At 36.6% G+C, this 22284-nt stretch overlaps 1 protein-coding gene and 1 non-coding gene across 4 annotated transcripts in view; both read left to right on the forward strand.

Annotated features, from left to right (window-relative positions):
- CEP57 (centrosomal protein 57) overlaps positions 1-20748 on the forward strand; it is a 47515-nt gene extending 26767 nt beyond the window's left edge. Inside the window, exons 3-12 of one of the 3 annotated variants that reach the window (XR_010946246.1) lie at positions 2625-2804; positions 3164-3285; positions 6671-6787; positions 7902-7979; positions 10759-10866; positions 11408-11485; positions 16656-16894; positions 17707-17851; positions 18361-18516; positions 19537-19675. Coding sequence is in view for 2 of the 3 variants with exons in the window: in XM_067750764.1 (XP_067606865.1) it covers positions 2625-2804; positions 3164-3285; positions 6671-6787; positions 7902-7979; positions 10759-10866; positions 11408-11485; positions 16656-16894; positions 17707-17851; positions 19537-19767 (1298 nt within the window). In the remaining variant the exon portion in view is untranslated. Of the gene's footprint in view, positions 1-2624; positions 2805-3163; positions 3286-6670; positions 6788-7901; positions 7980-10758; positions 10867-11407; positions 11486-16655; positions 16895-17706; positions 17852-18360; positions 18517-19536 lie in introns of all 3 variants that reach the window. The other 2 variants (XM_067750764.1, XM_067750765.1) reach the window with 2 other exon arrangements.
- On the forward strand, positions 1706-1778 carry TRNAD-GUC (transfer RNA aspartic acid (anticodon GUC)). The gene has a single exon. It is a non-coding gene; the product is annotated as a tRNA-Asp (tRNA).
- Positions 20749-22284: the final 1536 nt, after the last annotated feature.

The following is a 22284-nucleotide window of genomic DNA, read 5'->3' on the forward strand; positions in this document are numbered from 1 at the left end:
TCTAGTCTCATAGTGTTGTGGTCGGAAAAGATACTTGATACGATTTCAGTTTTCTTAAATTTACCAAGGCTTGATTTGTGACCCAAGATGTGATCTATCCTGGAGAATGTTCCATGAGCACTTGAGAAAAATGTGTATTCTGTTGTTTTTGGATGGAATGTCCTATAAATATCAATTAAGTCCATCTTGTTTAATGTATCATTTAAAGCTTGTGTTTCCTTATTTATTTTCATTTTGGAGGATCTGTCCATTGGTGAAAGTAGGGTGTTAAAGTCCCCTACTATGAATGTGTTAACTGTCGATTTCCCCTTTTATGGCTGTTAGTATTTGCCTTATGTATTGAGGTGCTCCTATGTTGGGTGGGGCTTCCCTGGTGGCGCAGTGGTTGAGAGTCCGCTTGCCGATGCAGGGGACACAGGTTCGTGCCCTGGTCCGGGAAGATCTCACATGCCGCGGAGTGGCTGGGCCCGTGAGCCATGGCCACTGAGCCTATGCGTCCGGAGCCTGTGCTCCGCAGCGGGAGAGGCCACAGCAGTGAGAGGCCCGTGTACCACACACAAAAAAAATCTATTACATTTTTTATCTGATTATTCCAGGTATATCAAAGAATTATTGTTCCTTTAAATACTAGTCTTATGTCTGGGCTGTTTTCCTATTCTCTTAGTCTTCTCAGTTGGTTTTTCAGATTTCTGAGTGTGTGTATTCGTGTTTCATATCTGTGTTGTTTCTAATTAGATTGTAGTCTCATTGCATACCAGCAAGAATAAGCTGGCTATATTATAAAATGTATCATTCCCCTATTTGGGGCCTGCCACATCCTAGGCACTGAAAAACTTGTTGAATTAATGAATTAGGTTAATACATGGGAATGGGTGCCTTGTTTTTAGTGAGAAAGCTCGATTTTTAAAAGATGGTAGTTCTTCCTACTTATTGTATAATTTACATGAAGTTTTATTTAAATCATTGTTTAGGTGAAATGATTCTGAATATTTAATTGGTAAGAATAATTTTGAAATGTTTTAAAGATTTATATACTGTGGGAGACTGGCAGAATTGATGTTTATATTATAAAGTTTTAGTAATGAAAATACTGGCATAATATTAATGAAACCAGAGTAAAAGAAAGTCCTGAAACTGTCTTGGGTATGTGTAAGTAATAATTATATCTGTATGTATAGATATATGTGTGAACTTGGTATATGATAAAGTTGCCATTTAAAGTTCTTCCTTCAATACAAAAATGTTTGTATTGACTTTTATTTGACTTAAAGAATTAAATGTAAAAGTGTATGAAACTATAATAAAGGAAAATACAAAGTTTATCTAATCGAGGTTACAGAAGAACTTCTTAACAAAGAACTTGATGGGAAAGATTGTTAGATATAGCTATGAAAAATCAAAACATCTTTGTATCAAAAGTAGAATTAAAGACAATAAAATGGAATGGGGAGACTAATGAAAAATGGGCACAGAAATTCATAAAAGACGGCCAACAATATATAACAAAATATTTAAACTTTTAATAGAAATGCAAAATAAACTAACCAGAGTAGTATGGGTTTCTTAATCAGAATGGTAGAGATATTGTAATTAGTGATGGTCTATATTGGCAAAGACATGTACTTCTGATGAAAGTACAAATTGATAAAACACTTTTTGAAGGTACTTTGCTCAAGGGTCTTTAAAATATGAATATTCTGGGGCTTCCCTGGTGGTCCAATGGTTAAGACTCTGCTCTGTCAGTGCAGGGGGCCCGGGTTCAATCCCTGGCCAGGGAACTAGATCCCGCATGCCGCAACCAAGAGCCCGCATGCCACAAGTAAAGATCCTGCATGCCACAACGAGGATCCCGTGTGCCACAGCTAAGACCGTCTGTGGCCAAATAAATAAATGTTTAAAATAAAAATAAGTAAATAAAATATGAATATTCTTTGATCCAGTAACTTAGTTTTTCAATTACTAATTGGTCACAAGGAAATAATCTTTTAAGTCTATCTGATTGCATGAGGGAATGCTCGCAGTTCCATAATGCTAAGTGAAAACACTTAGATCAATTTTGATCTCAATTTATGTTATACACATAGGAAAAGACTGAAAGAAATGACCAAAATTGATAGTCAGTATCTCAGGATTATCAGTTCTTTTCTTTGTTGTATTTTCCTGTGCTTTCTACAGTGAATATGTGTTATTTTATAATCAAAAGCTTTTTGAGGGGCAGAGTGCTTAGGGTTTTTTTTGAGATCAAAAAGAAATAGTCCTTTATGTGCTTGACTATTTTTAGCTCTATAATTGGATTCTGCATGTGATCCTATTAGTAAAACAAAATATTTATAGTTAATAATGTGCCTTGGGACAGTTTATGAATTTTGTATGATTAGCTAAATATTTTTACCATTTTATAAAATCTTTGAAATGTTTTTACCATGGCATTTTTTACTTGAGTACCTAGCACATTTCAGAGACTCAAAAGATGTCTTTAAATGGAGTTTTTTAAACAATTACCATGTGATGATAATTCCCAAAGAGTGATCCTCCATCAATTTTATTTTTTATTTAGATGAGTTTATTCTTTTTCAGTGAACTTTTTCCGTATGTATTATAGTATCCATGTTTGTATTTGGCAGCTATATTTTCTGCTCTGAAGAATCTTCAAGATAAAATTCGACGTTTAGAACTTGAAAGGATTCAGGCAGAAGAAAGTGTGAAAACCTTGTCTAAAGAAACAATTGAATATAAGAAAGTACTGGATGAACAGATACAAGAAAGGGAGAATTCAAAGAATGAGGAATCAAAGCACAATCAAGGTTTGTTTAATTATGAAAGAAATGAAACACTATCAAAATAAGTATGGTAAAATCACTCTAAAAGAAATTCCACATTAGTGTTTTCTAGTGGTTAGTGTCTTCGAGCACTACAAAATTACATTTATATTTGGGAGCATTTTGTGGAACAAGTGCTGATGTCCTGTATTATATTTACTGTCAGAATTCAAGGCAGATTAGACTAACATACAGAAAGAGAATGACTTAGGTCATCTGAAAAGGCTTCTAGAGCTACTGGAAAATGTTTATTATATATACTGTAGATTCATGTTAAGCAGGTTCTTAAAACTAAAACTTCTGCGAGTGAGCTGATTTCTGCTTTTCTTATGAATTCTTTTTAGAGCTGACATCTCAGCTGTTAGCTGCAGAAAATAAATGTAATCTTTTAGAAAAACAATTGGAATACATGCGTAACATGATAAAGCATGCAGAAATGGAGAGGACATCTGTATTAGAGAAACAGGTATGTTACTTCATAGAGTCACTCTCAAGAAAAGTTAGTTATAGAGAAAATTAAGTTGATATAAAGACCTTTTTTCTCAGTGAGGACTAATGGTGCTGTTACAAGTAATCAATTCTCCGTCCATCTTAAAAGATAATAGTACCAGTAGTTCATTTTGAAAAACTGCTAGTGGAAGCTTTGAGAAAAATGTGGTTTGTTTTTTCAGCGAAGCTAAATAGAGGAGTTTCCTTTTTGGATGACCCTCACACACACTGCCATATCCTCTACACACAGCTTTAACAGCTTCTGCTTTGGAACAGTACAACAGCACAGGACTGAAATTACTTGGGATCAGTTATGGTGTCTGAAGATTTGATTGGTCTTCATTGTTACTGCTGTATTTGGTAGAGTTCTACTTAAATTGGAAAAATACTACACATTTAATTGTGTTTTCTTTTCAGGTCATGTTAACTTCTTTGTACGTTATCAGAAGTATAAATAAGCATATTATGTACCTCTCTGCCTCTTGAATTTTGTTTAAAGACTCAACTCAGGTAGCACATTTCAAGGTTCTTTATACTTTGAAAGACTTTTTTACAGTTGTTATTTTAACAAAAATATTTTGCTCTGTCAAACCAGAGGTATTTTAATTTAAGTAACCTATGCATTTACGAGAGGACATCTGCAATATCAGTCTCGAATATATTTTTTTAAAACATACCTCCTTTTCCTATTATGAATGTAGAATTTGATTTCATCATGAATACCATAGTTTCTGGGCATCTTAACTTTATTATGCAAAAGTTGAATGTTTATATGCTTAATATTTTGCTAGGTACTCTGCAGTGTGAAAGAAATTAAATGCTTTCCACCTCAGTCAGCTTTCAGTCATAGTTGGAGATATCAAAGAAATATTTGATTGCACAACAATATTTAAGAGGATGTTTCAGCAATTTTCATTTGTATTACAGGTCTCTTTACTATGCCATTGAGTTTATTTGTGACCATATTTTTTTGTTTCCAGTTGGGTCCTCTTCAGTCCACCTATTTTTGTTGTTATTTTAATGTACCATTACTTTGCTTTTTATTCCCTCATTTTATCTCTTTGAACACTATAAAAATTCCCAGTCTTAAAATCATTTTTTTTCTTATGAGAACTGTATACGTATATATATATTTTTATGATGAACTCTTATTCTTTGGAGTTGTTTATCTTGGGAATTCCATACTTCTAAGTTGTGTAGGCAGCCTTATGAAATGGTTGTGGATTTGCCTTTGCTGGGGCTTGATGGGTTTCCCTGGTTCTGGTCTGCATTTATGATAATTTGTTGGCTTTGGGCTCCTGCATCGTTCAGATGGTACGTTGCCTGAAATTTATGTCACGTTCCTTGTGTATCTTATACACCAAGGCTATAGTCTTGCCTCATGTAATATTTGGCTTCAGTATTACTTGCTTTTGATTTATCTTTTTTGCATCTGAAGAGTTCCCTTTCTTCAAACTTGCTATGTATGCAATTATTATTATTTCTGTGTTTTCTCTGACACTTTTATGTGATGGATGGGGTTGGGGAAGGGATGGTGAGTTAAATCTGATTGGAAATGACAAAACGTTACGTACAGTAATACGCAGTTCTCTTCATTGGCATATTTCTGTTCTCGGGTTAGAAAGCATCTGTAAGACAACCGTGAGATGTCTTGACTAATATTGATATAGTTGTTAGACAAATATATATATATATATATATATATATATATGTATGTCTTTGAATTAAGCCCTGTTTTCATCAGTAAAGTTTGATTAGCCCATTTTATGAGTGGTTCCAATATTGGAAGTGAAGTGTGATTTGTGCCAACATTTAACTCAATGTATTATTTCAAGGGCAGTAACTATCCGCTAAGGTAGGTAGGAGGAAATTAGTAGTTCACACAAATTCCTGAGAAATTTATTGGTTTGTATTACTTTGTCATATTCAAATTTCTGTTAGTATGATACCTATTGCTAGACTTGTATATGAAGATACACTGTTTACAAGTTCACGTGCTTAATGTTTTGCTTTTTTACCAGTAGACCTCAGTTTAGCATACTTCCACTTCTTATCCTAGTTTAATGGTTTATCCTGTGGCTGTCAGTCCTTAAATCTGATAGGTGGCAGTCTTTTCAAATCCTTGACCCTAAGCCTGAAAAAAAAAAAAAAATGATGGATGTTTTGCGTAGAATTCAGAGGAAGTGTAAATGTTACGTACCAAAACTGTGATTATTGCCTTAATTAAGAGATTAACTATGTTAGAGAACCAGACTAATTACAACTATTTGTGTGTAGCCTATATGTCTAGTAAATAACCTTCATTCAGAGCGTATTAACAAGTCTTAGTATAGAGAACCAAATGTTATAATAGTATATAATAAGAACAAGATTTCACTTGTATTTGTTAATTTTCCTCTGGTTTCATCTTAATATTGTTTTCCTGGAATTCCTCTGTAGTACCTAAGTAGTTGTATGAAAAGCCAGACAACATCCCTAGTACTTATTTTACTTGTAACTGGAAGTTTGTACTTTTTAATTTTTATTTTATATTGGAATGGGGTTGATTGACAATGTTGTGTTAGTTTCAGGTGTACAGCAGAGTGATTCAATTATACATATACATGTATCCATTCTTTTTCAAATTATTTTCCCATTTAGGTTATTATAGAATATTTAGCAGAGTTTCATATGCTATACAGTAGGTCCTTGTTGGTGATCAATTTTAAATATAGAAGTGTGTACATGTCAATCCCAAACTCCCAATTAATCTGTCTCCCTCACCTTTCCCCTTTGGTGACCATAAGTTTGTTTTCTAAGTCTGTGAGTCTGAAGAAACTTAGTATTTTTTTGATTTTTCAAAGGACTGACTTGTAAAAGTCAGTTTTACAATTGTCATGGTCATAGCCTACCTTTTCTCAAGTAAAGCTGGTTAGTCTCATTTTAGGTTATTGGGTTTTTTGCCTGGTTACGTTTCAAGGCTTTATATGGTGAAGGAATCTCAGATTCCTTTTAATTTTTTCAGGGAATTTAGATTACTTTTGATTAAGACCTGTAGATCAGATACTTAGGATAGAAACGTCATGAATGAAAAACTATTCATAGGAACACCTTTCTAAAAGTATTATTTTCACTTGTCCAACAAGTATTTATAGCCACTCCACTAGGCAAGTGGAGACCACAAAAATCAGAGACTACTGTGATTGTGTTTTATAGTCTTGTAGTATAATAACATATATGTAAGTATAAAATAGTACACTAAAAATATAAGAACTTTGAATAATCAAAAATAAATAAAAGCCAGACAAGTAGCATAGTACTCTCAGTGTTAGTTTTTCAGTTTTTTGTCAAATTATTATGCTGTATTTAATATTGTTTCCCAGGTTTCCCTAGAAAGAGAACGACAACATGATCAAACGCATGTTCAAAACCAACTTGAAAAATTGGATCTTCTTGAACAGGAGTATAACAAGCTTACCACAATGCAGGCCCTTGCAGAAGTCAGTGAGAATCTTTTATACTCATCAATGCATAATATTGGTTCTTATGTAAAATTGGATATTTTATAGGAAAAAAATGACCTTTTAGCAAAGAAACATATGGGAATTTTTTTTAAAGGAAGAAATGTAAATTTGGAGAGAAAGTTCACATTTTATCATCTTAGTGTACATAAGGAAGGAGTTCGTTTTGAAAATGTTGAAAGATGAAGTGTTTTTGAGTATCCTTAAGGCTTGTATCACTTCGTTTTTGTTCTCTGAACTAATTTTAGTTTTTTTTTTTTTTTTTTAATTTTTATTTATTTTTGGCTGCATTGGGTCTTTGTTGCTGTGCGCGGGCTTTCTCTAGTTGTGGTGAGCGGGGGCTACTCTTCCTTGTGGTGCACGGGCTTCTCATTGCAGTGTCTTTTCTTGTTGCAGAGAATGTGCGCTAGGCACGCGGGCTTCAGTAGCTACAGCACACAGACTCAGTAGTTGCAGCACGTGGGCCCTAGAGCACACGGGCTTCAGTAGTTGTGGCATGTGGGCTCAGTAGTTGTGGCTCGCAGGCTCTAGAGCTCAGGCTCAGCAGTTGTGACACATGGGCCTAGTTCCTCTGCAGCATGTGGGATCTTCCCAGACCAGGGATCAAACCCGTGTCCCCTGCCTTGGCAGGTGTATTCCCAACCACTGCGCCACCAGGGAAGTCCTAATTTTAGTCTTAATTGATTCATTTGGGAAGTATTTAATACCACTGAGACTATAAAGTTTCAGATTCAGCTTCCGTGTAGCCCAGGGGTCCCCAACTGATGAGGAACCGGGCCACACAGCAGATGAGTGGTGGGTGAGCGAGCAAAGCGTCATCTGCTGCTCCCCGTGGCTCACATTACTGCCTGAACCATCCCCCCCCAACCTCATCCGTAGAAAAATTTTCTTCCATGAGAAACCGGTCCCCAGTGCCAAAAAGGTTGGGGACCGCTGTTGTAGCCTATATGGCTTCATACAGAGGCTGTGTTCTTTGCCCGTGAATTTTACCCATAATTCTGTGGAATTGCAAAGGAGAGTCATGGATAAAAATTTTACAAATAGACACTGAAACTCTTTTCACTATTATCACTTTTAATATTTTTATCACTAGAAAAAAATGCAAGAGTTAGAAGCAAAACTCCATCAAGAAGAACAGGAAAGGAAACGTATGCAAGCTAAGGCAGCCCAGGTAAGTTGAAATGTGAGCAGGTAGGCTCCTCACATTTCATGCTACTCTTTATATATAAATAGATGTAGATGTGCGCTGCTTTGATTATTTATAATTTGGAATGATCCAATATATAAATTTGCAGGCTTAGCTTAATATGGAAAACTATAAACATATTTTTACAGACAGAAAGTAAAAGCTGAGCAATTCTTTAGGGTTTTTTAAATTGTGGGCTTTCTATCAGCTTTATTTTTTTTTAAATCAATAGACTAAAAAATATCAGCGACTGTGTACATAATATAATATGTAATCATCTAAAACTTTTCACATTAGTCACTATTGGAAATGTTTGAAAGCCTCATTCAGTATCCTGCTTGTAAGTGCTTCCCTTTTTTGGTGGCCTCGAGACACCAGGACAGTAGCTGAGGTAGTGGGCTACACAACAGGTGGTGACCCATACTAATTTACAAAAGCCACCATATAAGGAAAATGAGCTCTCCTCATTTCTAGCCTTGAATTTTTATCCCATGCAGTGGCCACCAGGTAGAATAGGTGAGGCAGTGTGAATTCACAGAATCACTGAGTTTATATATACCAACTAGAACTGCATTTCTAGAAGATATAGCAACATTTCTATATCCAACACATCTTACAGGCTAAATAAAATACTTCTGTTTATAACTGAAGACTCTCCCCATGTGAGCTTATTAATTCAAATACCTCTTGTTTATTGCCCCTCCCCTTCCAAAGTCTTTAAGTTTTATAACATTTACATGTATCTTTTCTCATAATATTAACACAAAAAGCAGGTCCTGATTCCAAAACAATTAGGAGAGGAGGCTCTGCAGTTCAGGTTGTGGCCAGATGCCAACGGTGTCCTGGGCTCACTTCATAAATGTGCTCGCAGGACTGTAAACATCTATTATCTCATCTTTGTTATCTTGTCTATTTTTTCCAGTGCTTCCCAGAATTCATTGACTTAACATATTCTCTTTCTATTAAACGCGATATATTTTCTTTCTCAAATATTTACCTTCTGATCAATTCGTATGTACTTTTTACCTCTCTGTGCTTTCTGAGTTATATAGTCATGTGGCTTTATTTTTGACCACCAACAAATTTTGAAATTACTTGATTTCTCTCCCCATTCCACTTTTTAGGGTAGGTAGGCCACTTTACTGTGCCTTTGTTTCCTCACTCATAACATGCAAACTTTAAAGTTATGCTTTATATACACTGTGGTGGTGAGTTCTACTATACATGGAATACAGAATTAACAAGTTCATTATTTTATGAATTTAAAAAATTATTTTGTGGTAGTTTTATTTTGTATTTAGCAGGCAAAATGTTGGGACAAATCAGTTATTACTGATAATATATCAGTAAAGGTTTTGAGTTCTGAGTTCTGATAGTGAACACTGTTGTGGTAGAACAGGGGCCGGGGTTGATACATGGTTCCAAGTCTAACCATAATTTGTGTAGTCCTGGGCGAGATATGTAACCATTCGGAGCTTGGGATTTTACCACTGATACTGGTCTTTATTTTACATCTTCTTAATGTTGGAGAGTTCCAACAAGAGGAAATATAATGAAAGCACTTACAAATGTTAAAACTCTGCCACACAAATATATGACAGCTACTGGGAAGAACTTAGGAACTTAAAATAGTTCACATTTTTTTTGTTTTGTATACTCTTCAAACTCATTGGCTTCATAGGTCTTCCAGAGTAGTGATTTCATGTTCATGGAATTATGTCCATTCAGTTTACTACGTATAAAGCATCGTTAGATGTGTGGGAATGTAGACACTCCTGAGAGTAGGAATCCCTGTGTTCCTTTGTCACTGAATAAATTCTGTCCCTAAAGAATGCAGTCATTGTGGGAAGCATTAGTAATGATCTCAGGATTTCTTTTAACTAATCCATTGGTTCTGAGTGTTTGAGCTCCATCATAATTTCCTGAAGAACTTTAAAATACTTTTAAAATATAAATTTCCTCAGCCTGGAATGTTTAAAATCATGACGTCTGGAGAGGCACCTAACAATCTGAATTTTCTCATAAACTCCAGACAGTTTTGATACATAGGCAGGTTTGAAAACCACTATTCTAGACAAATACACATGAACACAGACACACACGAACACACACATACCTGTGTATATGTATGTAATTATATTTTTTAAGGAAAGTTGAAAACAGCAGTCCTTGTTTGAAATCCTTAGTAATTGTTTATGGAATTTCTACCATATTAAATTAATGTAGTTACTAAGCTTCTAGAGAAAAGGGCTTGATAACATTCTCTGATATACCTCCCAGTTGTTTTGGACATAGATTTCCAGTTCCTTTTTCTTACATTGTTAAGTGTATGAGTTTTTAAAAGAGGAAGAAATTGTACTTTGTTCTCCAGCTGCTTTGTGTCTAACGCTGTTGTATATGCTGTGCGTGACAAGAAGAAAATGTTGAAACATTGGTTTGGAGTTAGAAATACTGCCTTTAACTCATTAGATATAATTTAAGGACCAACCTCAAATAAGGAGCTAAACGTTTCCAGGCTAAGTGAAAGGACAAATTATAGGACAGCACTTTAAGTAAATTGAGAGAGTGGTATTGATTTAAAATATTGGATAAATGTTGACGGATTGATTCCAGATATAGCTACACAGCTATGATGGGTTTTTCATTCTATACTATACGATACTACTGTAGGTTTTTTTAACAGGCCTTTACATGGCAGATCTCAAATTTGAATCATAGCTTTTATTTCTACAGTATTAACTTTAGGCTCTCATATTTTTCCTAGTTGCAGATTGGTCTAGAAAGAAATAGACTTATCTTTGAAGATAAGGCAACTTCATGTGTTCCCAATGCAAAAAGAATTAAAAAAAAGAAGTCAAAACCACCAGAAAAGGTATGAAAAAATAACCATTAAGTCAAAGTGCTGGTTATTACTTGGCGTAGTTTATGTGAAAACACTTATAAACCATGTGGTACTTCAACCTTGGATGAGTAAATCTCTTTCATTCTCAGTTTCTTCATTGGGAAAATGGGGATAAGTAATACCTACTTCTAAATTTTCACCCTGAGATAATATATATGAAAGTGTTAGAACTACACAGCACCGCACAAATGTTAGTTATTGTTCAGTATCGCATTATCTTTTGCACTTAAAAGTTTGTGTATATACACATGCACGCGTGCGCGTGCACACACACACAGTTTCTCTACTGAGACTGTAACTGATGTTTTGTCAGGAACTGTTTTTTCTTTCCTAGCCTTTCCTAGGCTAGGATATGTGGTGACGAGCATTATTAGGAACTCCAGACCATAATGCCTATAGAGATAAAACAAGCAGTAGCCCAGCAGTAAGCTGAAGTTTCAGGTTAGTCCTATATGGCCAGCTTTTATCATCATGTGAGTAAAATTGCTCTTCTTTTTTCTTTTCCATGCAGAAAGGTTCTAGGAACTATTTTGCCGCACAACCACATTATAGATTATGCTTGGGTGATATGCCATTTGTAGCTGGAAAGGTGAGTTGGTCGAACTCTGGCTTTTTTTGTACAACTTAGATCTTTGAATTAAATCCACTCATCTGCCTGTATACCTATAAACGGCGGAAATATTTTTCTGCTTTTTTACCAGTTGGATCATAGTGATGTGAGAATGAGATGAAGGAAAGTTTTATGGGACTGGGGGAGCAGGGAGGAGACTGGGGGGACACTTTAAAGCAGGTAGAGTCTATGCAGAAGGGAACTTAGGAGCAAAAGCAGAGACTCTGGTTTGCAGAAGGTGTGGTTGCAGATAGGAAGTAGTATATTTGTAGCACTGGATTTTTAGGATCAGCCCTGTTGATTTATATTTAGATATAGATAGATATTTAAATGAAAAGAAGTCACATCCTCTTTGTCCTCACATGCTTATTACGTATAGGATTCATTCTCCAAGAAGCAGTCATACATAGACTTGAATCTTAAGTTCCTTTAGTGCTTAAAAATGTGGAGATGATAATTTTATCAAATATCAGCAAGTACTGGGTGATTTCTAAGAAGTGCTTAACATTGTGTTAGTTTATACCACTTTTTCATTAATGTTTGTGTTGCTGGTTATAGATGCCTTGAGTATCCAACTAGATTGTGAATTTGAGAAGCTTGAGGAGTAAATTTTAATTTTAGGTATTTATTTGTTTTTGTTTTTGTTTTTTGCGGTACGCGGGCCTCTCACTGTTGTGGCCTCTCCCGTTGCGGAGCACAGGCTCCGGACGCGCAGGCTCAGCGGCCATGGCTCACGGGCCCAGCCGCTCTGCGGCATGTGGAATCTTCCCGGACCGGGGCACGAACCCATGTCCCCTGCATCGGCAGGCGGACTCTCAACCATTGCGCCACCAGGGAGGCCCTATTTGTTTATTTTAACCCCACAGTAAATCCTCAGTGAAAGCTTAGGGAATGAACTATTTCCTAGCTTTTCCACTTGCCCTTTGTAGATGCGTGCGGCCAAATCACTTTTAAAAAGTTTTGTCGTTGGCTTTCCTTTACCCTAAATTTAACCTCTTCTTAGATTGCAGACCATCTTTTGACCTACCAAGGTCAAAAGGTTCATCTTTGAACCTTTGTTCCTAACCAAGGTTCTTCTACTTTGCCACAGAATCTTTGATTTGGGCTGGAAAGTTTCTCAAAGGATGACCAGCTGCATCAGAATCATTGACTATGCATCTGAAAAAGCAGATTACGAGGCCCCACCACAGTTCTGATAAATCAGAATTTTCTGGGTGTGGGACCTAGAAAGTATAGTCAGTTGTTCCCGAGTCTCAATCTAATGTTCATTTAGATTTGGGACCCACTTAGTACAGTTCCCTGTCCAATGTTTTCGTTATGTAAGCATCCAGAATAATGGTCATGTACTCTGTCCAAATACATCTACTGATGAGACCTCATTATACCCTCAAACAGCCCTTCACAGTTCTAGACAGCTTTATTTGAAAGTTCTTAAGTGAGATGAAATCTGTCACTATAAATTCTACTCATTGGTATTTTTTTCTGTTCTCAGGGAGCCACATAGACCAAATGAACCCTTAACTATAGGAAAATTTTAAAACTTTAGAAAATAGCTGTATCTTTTTTTAAACCTTATATTGATAATAGATTAAGGGGTTTTTTTTTTGTTTTAATTAACTAGTTTTTGGCTGTGTTGTATCTTAGTTGCAGCATGTGGGATCTTTGTTGAGGCATGCAGGATCTTGTTGTGGTGCAAAGGCTCTTCATTGCAGTGTGCGGGCTTCACTCTAATTGTGGTGTGCCGGTTTTCTCTTCTCTAGTTGCAACACGCAGGCTCCAGAGCATGTGGGCTCTGTAGTTTGCGGCCCGTGGGCTCTCTAGTTGAGGCGCCCGGGCTCAGTAGTTGTGGCACACAGGCTTAGTTGCCCCACAGCATGTGGAATCTTTGTTCCCAGACCAGGGATCGAACCTGCGTCCCCTGCATTGGAAGGCGGATTCTTTACCACTGGACCACCAGGGAAGTCCCAGATAACTGTATCTTTATTCTCATCTCCTTATTCTAGGTTATAAATAATTCTTTTTCTTCAGCTATTCATCATAAGATACGCTTTATGAGTTTTTTTGTTTTTTTTTTTTTTTTGCGGTACGCGGGCCTCTCACTGTTGTGGCCTCTCCCGTTGCACAGCATAGGCTCTGGACGCGCAGGCTCAGCAGCCATGGCTCACGGGCCCAGCTGCTCCGCAGCATGTGGGATCCTCCTGGACCGGGGCACGAACCCGTGTCCCCCACATCGGCAGGCGGACTCTCAACCACTGTGCCACCAGGGAAGCCCTTTATGAGTTTCTTAACCATCTCCTCACTCCCTTCCTGAATCGAATATAGTCCTCTAAATGTGGTGTGTCTAGCACAGGATAGAGAGTCTTGGTCATGTTCTGGATAGTCTGTTAACTCAGCCTAGTATCACATTAATGTTATGGGGAAGCCACAGCATCCCTTTCACTCATTAATTCTAGAGTCATCTGAAGTAACAGGTCTTCTACTTAGTCTTAGCATCAGCCTATCTAGGTCCTATACTTGTGGAGTTGATTTTTTTATACGGAATTTTTAATCAAATGGAGCACTACAGGAATTGATTCACCCTATCCCACATTAGATTGGAATCTAGTTCAGTTTTCCGTTATGTATGTGTTATCCCCAAACTTAATTTGCCTATCTTTGGTAATTCTCACTGAAGTCATTAATACTTGAACAGGACAGGTTCAAACATAGGGCTTTTCAGCCTGAGGTCTTCTTTTGAAGTTGTAATTTGTACTTTTTGTGAAATATTCAAACAGCTAAGAATGTGCTGTCATCTGAGCGTTTCCCAAACTTATCTGTTGTGGAGGACCAGTTTTTATTTTTATTTATAGAGTCATAAACCAGTACATTTGTAAAGTGAAATAAAGGTGAATTACTAGAAAAAATGAAATTTAAAAGATAAAATACACGTTCCAATTTTTTTAATTACTAGATTCAAGACATAAAATTTCCTTAATAAATAGAGTCGGAAAAATAACAGGAAAAATAACTTCAAGATTCTTTTAGCTCTTCTAGTTCCTTTGCCTTTCCATGTGAATTTTAGAAAAAACTTCTCTACCAAAGAAAAGGTCTTGCTGGAATTTTGATAGGAACTGTATTAATTTGGGAGGATTGACATCCTTGTTGAGTCTTTCAGCCCATGAGAATGGTACATCTCATACTTATTTAGATCTTTGATTTCTTTCATTAGGATTTTCATCATACTAGCCCCATTCCTGTTTTATCAGATTTATATACAAATTTTTTTGAGCAATTGTAAATTGTGTTGTTTTAATTTCAGCTTCTACATGATCATTTTATTATATTTGAGTTTTTACATTAACCTTATATTCTGTGACCTTGCTGAATTCACTTATTAGTCCTAGGAATTATTTTTTGGATTTACGTAAGCTTTTCTATGTGAAGAATCATGTCATTTGTAAATAAGGGTAGTTTATTTCTTCCTTTTTAATTTGTGTGCCTTTTATTTCCTTTCTTGCCTTACTGCACTGGCTAGGATTTCCTGTATCATGTTGTAAGTAAGAGTGATGAGAGTGGATATCCTTGCCGTTTTGCTGATCTTCAGGGGAAAGCATTCAGTCTTTCACCGATAAGTATGATATTAGCTGTAGGTTCTTTGTGCTCTTTGTCAACTTGAGGAAATTTCTCTGTTCCTGCTTTGCTGAAAGTTTATACCCTTAATGGGTGTTGGATTTTTTCAAATGCTTTTCTTCATCAAATGATATGGTTATGTGATTTTTCTTGTTTACCTTGTTGATATGCTGGATTACATAGATTCATTTTCAAACATTGAACTAGCCTTGCATTCCTGGAATAAACCCCACTTGGATGTGGTATATACATCTTTGTATATATATTACTAAATTCAGTTTGCTACCTAACAACAAAAACTAGGATAAAAAGAGCATCTGTTTAGTTTAGCTGAGTGGTTTGTAAACCTGGCTGATTAGAATCAACTGGCAGACTTTTAAATGTACATTTCTAAGCCTTGACCACACACTGATTGAGTTTGGCATGCTACCTAGGAATCTGCATTTTAAACTAGCTTATGGAGCCAAGTTGGCCCAACCGTCTGTTTATAAATTGAAGTTGCACATTGAGACTTGTTCAGTGTTCAAAACAAAAACAAAAATTTTGAGAGGGCTACCAGGTTTTTCCCGTTGCTTATGTGACAAACATGAACTTAATGCTTCCTACTAGAGGACAGAGAAATGAATACGGTAATAGTCTGTACCACCTGGAAGTGCTTACACTACTTAATAGGTGAAAAAGACATGCAAACACAATTACAATATATTGTGATAAATCCTGTGATCGAGATAAATGCTATAGGTGATCTGAGAATGGACCAATTAATTACCTGGATGTTTTAAGAAAGTCTTTACAAATCATGTATTTGAACTGGGTTTTTAAAAATGGTATAGGGGCTTCCTGGTGGCGCAGTGGTTGAGAGTCCGCCTGCCGACGCAGGGGACATGGGTTTGTACCCCAGTCCAGGAAGATCCCACATGCCACAGGGCGGCTGGGCCCGTGAGCCATGGCCGCTGAACCTGCGCGTCTGGAGCCTGTGCTCCTCAATGGGAGAGGCCACAACAGTGAGAGGCCCGCGTACTGAAAAAAAAAAAAAAAAAAAGGTATAAAAATTGGCACACAAAAGAAATGGCATGTGCAAATACAGTTCATTCAAATAGTGGAGAGCAGGTAGGAGATAGTGGGACATGAGGCCAAGGTGTAGAAGTTGCAGCTTAGTGTTATAGGGCCTTGATTTCTGTGCTGAGGAGTTTGGACATTAGAGTCAACGAGCTTAACATTAAAGGGTGTCAAATGGAAGAACGTGATCAGAATAATATTTTTGGAGGATAACTGATAGAACTATGGAGTTAGAGACTGAAGAGACTGGGAGCAGGGGACAGCTGGGATGTTCGTCCATAGCTAATAGAGATGGGTGTGTAGTAGATAACACTAGGGTGGAGAGTAAGGGGAGACTGGAGATGCACTGTACACCAGGAGGTTTGTATCACAGGCTTTTCTGCAGAGGCGGAGAGGGTGTTTTTACCCAGGCTTAGGGGGGAAAGAGAAAACATTTTTCCAGAGGATGTGGCTTCAATTACTTCTCTTCATTTTCCTTCAGTCCACCAGCCCTAGCCATGCTGTGGTAGCCAATGTTCAGCATGTCTTACATCTAATGAAGCAACACAGTAAAGTCTTGTGCAATGACCGAGTAGTCAGCAGTGTTCCTTTGGCAAAGCAAGTGTCTTCACGAAGTGGGAAAAGCAAGAAGTCAGCAACGCCTTCCCCCTCTAGCAGCATTAATGAAGAGCTGGCAGAAGTCTTAGAGACTTTACAAGATGAATTTGGGCAAATGAGCTTGTGAGTTTCAGTTTTTTTGTTTTTTTAGTTATATTTAGTTCTAAAACCTCATTTAACTTCTTGGTGACTTTATTAATTCTGTCATATTTCAATATTTTAAGAAATATTTGTTGAACACAGTCCTTGCACCAACCACTGAACAAGTTACTAGGACTTTAACCAATACAACTGTTCTGGGTGAAATCTCTCCTTTTTCTATAACTGTTAAATGTTTTGGAGACCAAGGTTTACATTTAAGTTTTATTTCCTTGTTTGGGAGCTTGATCTACATTGACTTTGGCTATACGTAACTGATAAGTTAGGAATTGAGTGTTTGAAGAACAAGATCCTTCTCTAGACTTTCCTTTTCTACATATGTAATGCTCTTGTGGGGGAGGTAGAGATATAAATAATAAGTGCTTTGAAATTAAGAACTCTTCTTGCATTTGCATCCAGTACCTTTTTTAAACTTTTACACTATCACTAATAATATGGAAAATTTTGCTCTATTTTTAAAAGTTGAGTCTTTTTTTTTTTTAGGTTTGTTTTTATGTGGACCATTGTCTTTATTGAATTTGGTACAGAATTGCTTCTGTTTTTTTATGTTTTGGTTTTTTGGCCGCAAGGCCATTGGGATCTTAGCTCCCTGACCAGGGATCGAACCTGCACCCCCTGCACTGGAAGGCGAAGTCTTAACCACTGGACCACCAGGGAAGTCCCAAAATTGAGTCGTTTTTTAATGCGCAGAGCAGTGGTCCCATGGTGAGTGAGATGTAGTGGACTTAACCAGCTGACACAGGAAACTTAACCAGGCTCTCCTGTTTTTTATACAGTGACCACCAGCAGCTTGCGAAACTTATCCAAGAATCACCAACCACTGAACTGAAAGACAACCTAGAGTGCGAACTGGAGGCATTAGTGGGCAGGATGGAGGCAAAGGCCAATCAAATAACTAAAGTTCGAAAATATCAAGCCCAGGTAACTGTTTTCCTTAACTCGTTTCTAATAATTAAAAAAACAAGAGTAAAACACAACAAAATAACCCCTTTTCTTCAAATATGTTAATTGATGCCCTTGTAAGTGTATCATAGAAAGAAAGCTACAGGAAGTATTTTTCACTGTAGACACTTATTAATTCATTGCATTAGTTATTAAGAAATGGTGTTAAGCAGGCTAAGAAAGAGGACACTGTCTTGAAGTCTCAGAGTAGATTTTATAATCTAAAATACATCTTCCAAGTACTGAATATATTTCATATTCTTATATGAACAAGCTTTACCTCTGTGATGAGTTTAAATGGTTCCGAGTTTACCCAAGTCTTTTTAAAAACACCTAGAAATTCTTAATTTCTAAAGGAATAAATCGGATGTAAATATGTGAAAAAGATCTTTAGTTACATTTATGTTACTAATTATATTAATAAAACAACCATGTATTTAGTATCTACTAAGTGCAATGGGAAGTCACACTCCAGGGTTTCCATCCAGAGAGAAGTGTAATGACTGGTGTATTTAAGAGAAGACTGTGACTGCCGGGAGGGGGTAGAGACAGGAGAGAGGCTGCGAGACCAACTACGCCATTTAAGCTTATCTTGATCAGAGGTCACCGGTGACTGCAGTTGGGGAGAAGTAGACAGATTTGAGGTGAGTCTTGGAAATAGAATTATCAGGGCTGCTTGCCGCTGGGTATCATGTGGAGGGAGAGGACGGTGGTACAGCTGACTGAAACGGAGAAGACTGGTAGCAGAACAGGTTGGCAGACATTTATTAATTGGTTGCTGTGTAATAGGCACAATGCTGAGTGCTCTATGTCATCTTATTTAATTTTCATGGAAGGCTTATGAGGTGAGTATATATTTCATTTTACAAATGAGGAAACTGGAGCCAAGGTCCTGGGAAGTGGGCATACCCTAAAATGAAACTATGTAACTGGCCCAAGGACATACTGGCTCACTGGTAAATGGCAGAGGTATGATGCAGACTGGGGTCCAAAACCTAGCTTTATAAGCATTTTTTTCCAAAGTTCACATACTAAAAATAAAACAATAAATACAAGCAAATGATTCCTATAGGAGTAATGATCTAATTTGTTTCCTGTACATTAGATTTAACTTTATTCTAATGGAACACCAGTGTGCCAGCAGCTAAAGTAAAAATAAAGCTCCCTATTTGAAATTAAATTATTCTAAAAGGTGAAATAATAAAATTAAAAATCCTTTTCATAGTATTAATACATTACCATTACATCCCTTCATCCATCTGCAACGTGCTTCTTTGTCTGTGCAGACTAGTTTCTAGGATGCCTTTCTCCTTCGTGTATTAAAATCTTGTCTTCCATTTCCCATGTCAGATTTTTTTGCCGCCTCCCTGAGACCTTCCCCCGAACTCCCTTGCTTCTCACTCACCCTGTGCTGCACTTTGGCAAGTCTTAACTTCTGATACAGCACCAGAATTGATGTGTTGACTCTTGATAACAGGTGTTTATGTCACTATATATTTTAAACACTGTTAAATGACTAGTACAATAGATTTTTGAAGCCTTTAAAAATATAAACCCAGAATATATTATATGTGTTTTAGTATGAGAGTTAGAAATAACAGTTTTCAGAAAAATATGTTTTCATTAATTTCTCCTTTTTTCCCTGCCTTGGTTTTTTGGTATAGCTGGAGAAACAGAAGTTGGAGAAGCAGAAGAGGGGATTAAGAACCACCAAAAAGACTCTTGAAGAAGGAAACAGCAGTGGCCGTTCTTCTGCAACCACAGGGACCACAAATAAGAAGGACTTTGCCAAACCGAGACCTGGAGAAAAAAGCAGGAAAAATCTTCAGTTATTGAAGGACATGCAAACCATACAGAATTCATTACAGAGCAATAGTTTGTGTTGGGATTACTGACTGGTACCAGGTCATAAATGTTACTCACATAATCCGTACCTCATCAATCAGATGTTGACAGTTTACTTTCCAGGTCTCATACTCTTACGTTGGAATTAATTAATAGCAGGTATTAAGGGGCCCAAGCTTCATTACATAGGCTTCTTGTGTTACATATCACAACTAAATGTTAACCCATCTAAGTGGAAACCAGGGGAAGTTTTAAAGGCCAAGAAGCCACACGTACTCTGTTTCCTTGTTTGAGATGAATTTGCTGTACTGAGATATTGCACTTTGTAAACAAATTACCAATGTTTTACTTGTGGGTGTGATTTTTTTAATAGCTCTATATATCTAAGTAAAATGAGGTTTAAATTATCAAAGTATGAGGCTGTCCCATAGGCAGTGTTTGAAAAGTCTCATTTTTAAATCTTCCCCTGGCGTGAATTGCCCACTTCTCCTTTTCAATGCAACCATTAAATGTACTTTGTTTCAACTATTGATGGAGGTTTTCTATATTTAAATATTTATACATATTTAAGAGGATTGTTTTCTTTTGACACTTCAAACATTGATCAGTGTTAAATACACCTTTATCGATGTTAATCCACCATTAAAAATTTTTGAAGACCGAAGCATTCATTTTAAATCAGTTAACTGTGAAGATTACAAAAGCATGTTTAAAACTATAAACAAATTGTAAATGAGGTTTTAGAATGAAGAGAGAACGGGAGGTGTTGTAAAGCATTTATGTTTGTATTTTTAGATAATACCTGTTTGTAATCATGCTATTTATTTCAAGGCATTATGGTTTTTAATCTTAAAACTTAGAAGAACCCCTTGGCTATTTACTTTTATTGGTGTACAGTGTGAGTGCAATATTAACTGTACACATGCAATTGTCATTGTGTTAATAATGTAAATCGCAATTTTGAATAGACCAAGACATGTTAACTTTTTATAAATTTGCCACTGAAATCAATAAAGCAGCTTTCTTAAGGACACTGAAATTTTCCTTAACAGCCTGTTAATAAAGGCTTTATTTGTTGCATTCTATCAAAAAAATACACTTTTAAATAGGACATTAACGTATTATGAGGAACAGTAAGAATATATGGTATTTACTACATAATTTACTTGCCTTTTTCATGCTTACATAGATACTAGGCCCAACAAAACTGGATTATCTCATGGTATAATGTTAAGATACTCTTAAGAGTACTAATGAACATGTTAACTAGATATTAAAGCAATTCCTTTTTTTGCCTCCCCTGGGATTGAAATGGAGTTCTAGGATTTTATCTAGACAACAGCATGAATTGTAGTGGCTGTCTGGGCACTAAGCTTGTTAGGCCTTTTACTGAATTCATTGTCTACAAAGTTTTTAATTAAGTGTCCTTAGATTTGGGGGTATTTGTGAATCTCCTAAAATTGTGTGTACACCTCTGCTTACATGTACAGTTTTCTTCCTTAGCAAGCAAGGTATGCTTACAAGCGGGCTGTAGACACCTGAATTACACGTTTCGGTACAGTGTGGTGGTTGCATGTGTACCACAGAGGCGGTGGCACAGAGGGAGGTGAGGCATGGCAGAGAAGGGAGTGATGAACAGGGATCATATCCTGGAGGAGGAAATGATGCCTAAACTCTACAAAACAGGAGTAACTCCAAGGGAGAACAGTTCCAGGTCAACAAGGTAAAATGAACAAAAGCAAGGAGGCAGGAGTCTGCCCCTTATATGGGAGAATTGGGACTAGCTGAGCAGTACTAGTACATAAAAGTTGAGGTATGCTGATGAGAATAGAAGGGTAAGCAGACAAGTGACAGGAGGCTCAGGAGCTTCGACTTAACCACACAGGCCTCTAAATTTTATATCCCTGATCATAAAGGAAAAAGGTACACCTATGCAACCAATACTCACAGATAAATATAAAGTTAGTTATAAAACACAGAACTCTCAACTCAGAAGTTTTGTGTAAATATATAAAAAGTGCTAAGACCACCCTCCCAGGCTTCCACACACCTCAATGGATTATCTTTTTTTTTTTTAGATTTACATTTGTTAGAAACACTTTTATTACAAGTGTTTTTCTTCATTACATGCATTACAGAATGGGTATCATTTGCATGCACTGAAATAACACTGCTGAACACAGCTTCAGCTAGCTTTGCAGGAAGTATCTTTATTATGTCCTCTTAACATGCATTACAAAATGGGTGGGTATCACTTCCAGTCCCTAAAATGACACTGTGCTGAACACAGCTTGCAAGTAGCTGTGTTAGAAACATCTTTATTATAAGGGTTTCTTTTTAATTGAACAAATTTGACATGTAACACTGTATAAATTTCAAGGTGTACAATGATTGCCACTGTAGTGATATTTATCACATAATTATAGTATAATATTGTCTATATTCATTATATTATACATTATCTCTATGGCTTATTTACTGCTTGTTGCAAGTTTGTACCCTTAACATCGATCTTATCCCTCTAAGCTCCATCTCCTGGTCACCACCATTTTACTGGTTTTTGAGTT

The sequence above is a fragment of the Pseudorca crassidens genome, chromosome 9 (assembly GCF_039906515.1).
Source record: "Pseudorca crassidens isolate mPseCra1 chromosome 9, mPseCra1.hap1, whole genome shotgun sequence".
In the NCBI taxonomy this organism is placed as follows: Eukaryota; Metazoa; Chordata; class Mammalia; order Artiodactyla; family Delphinidae; genus Pseudorca; species Pseudorca crassidens.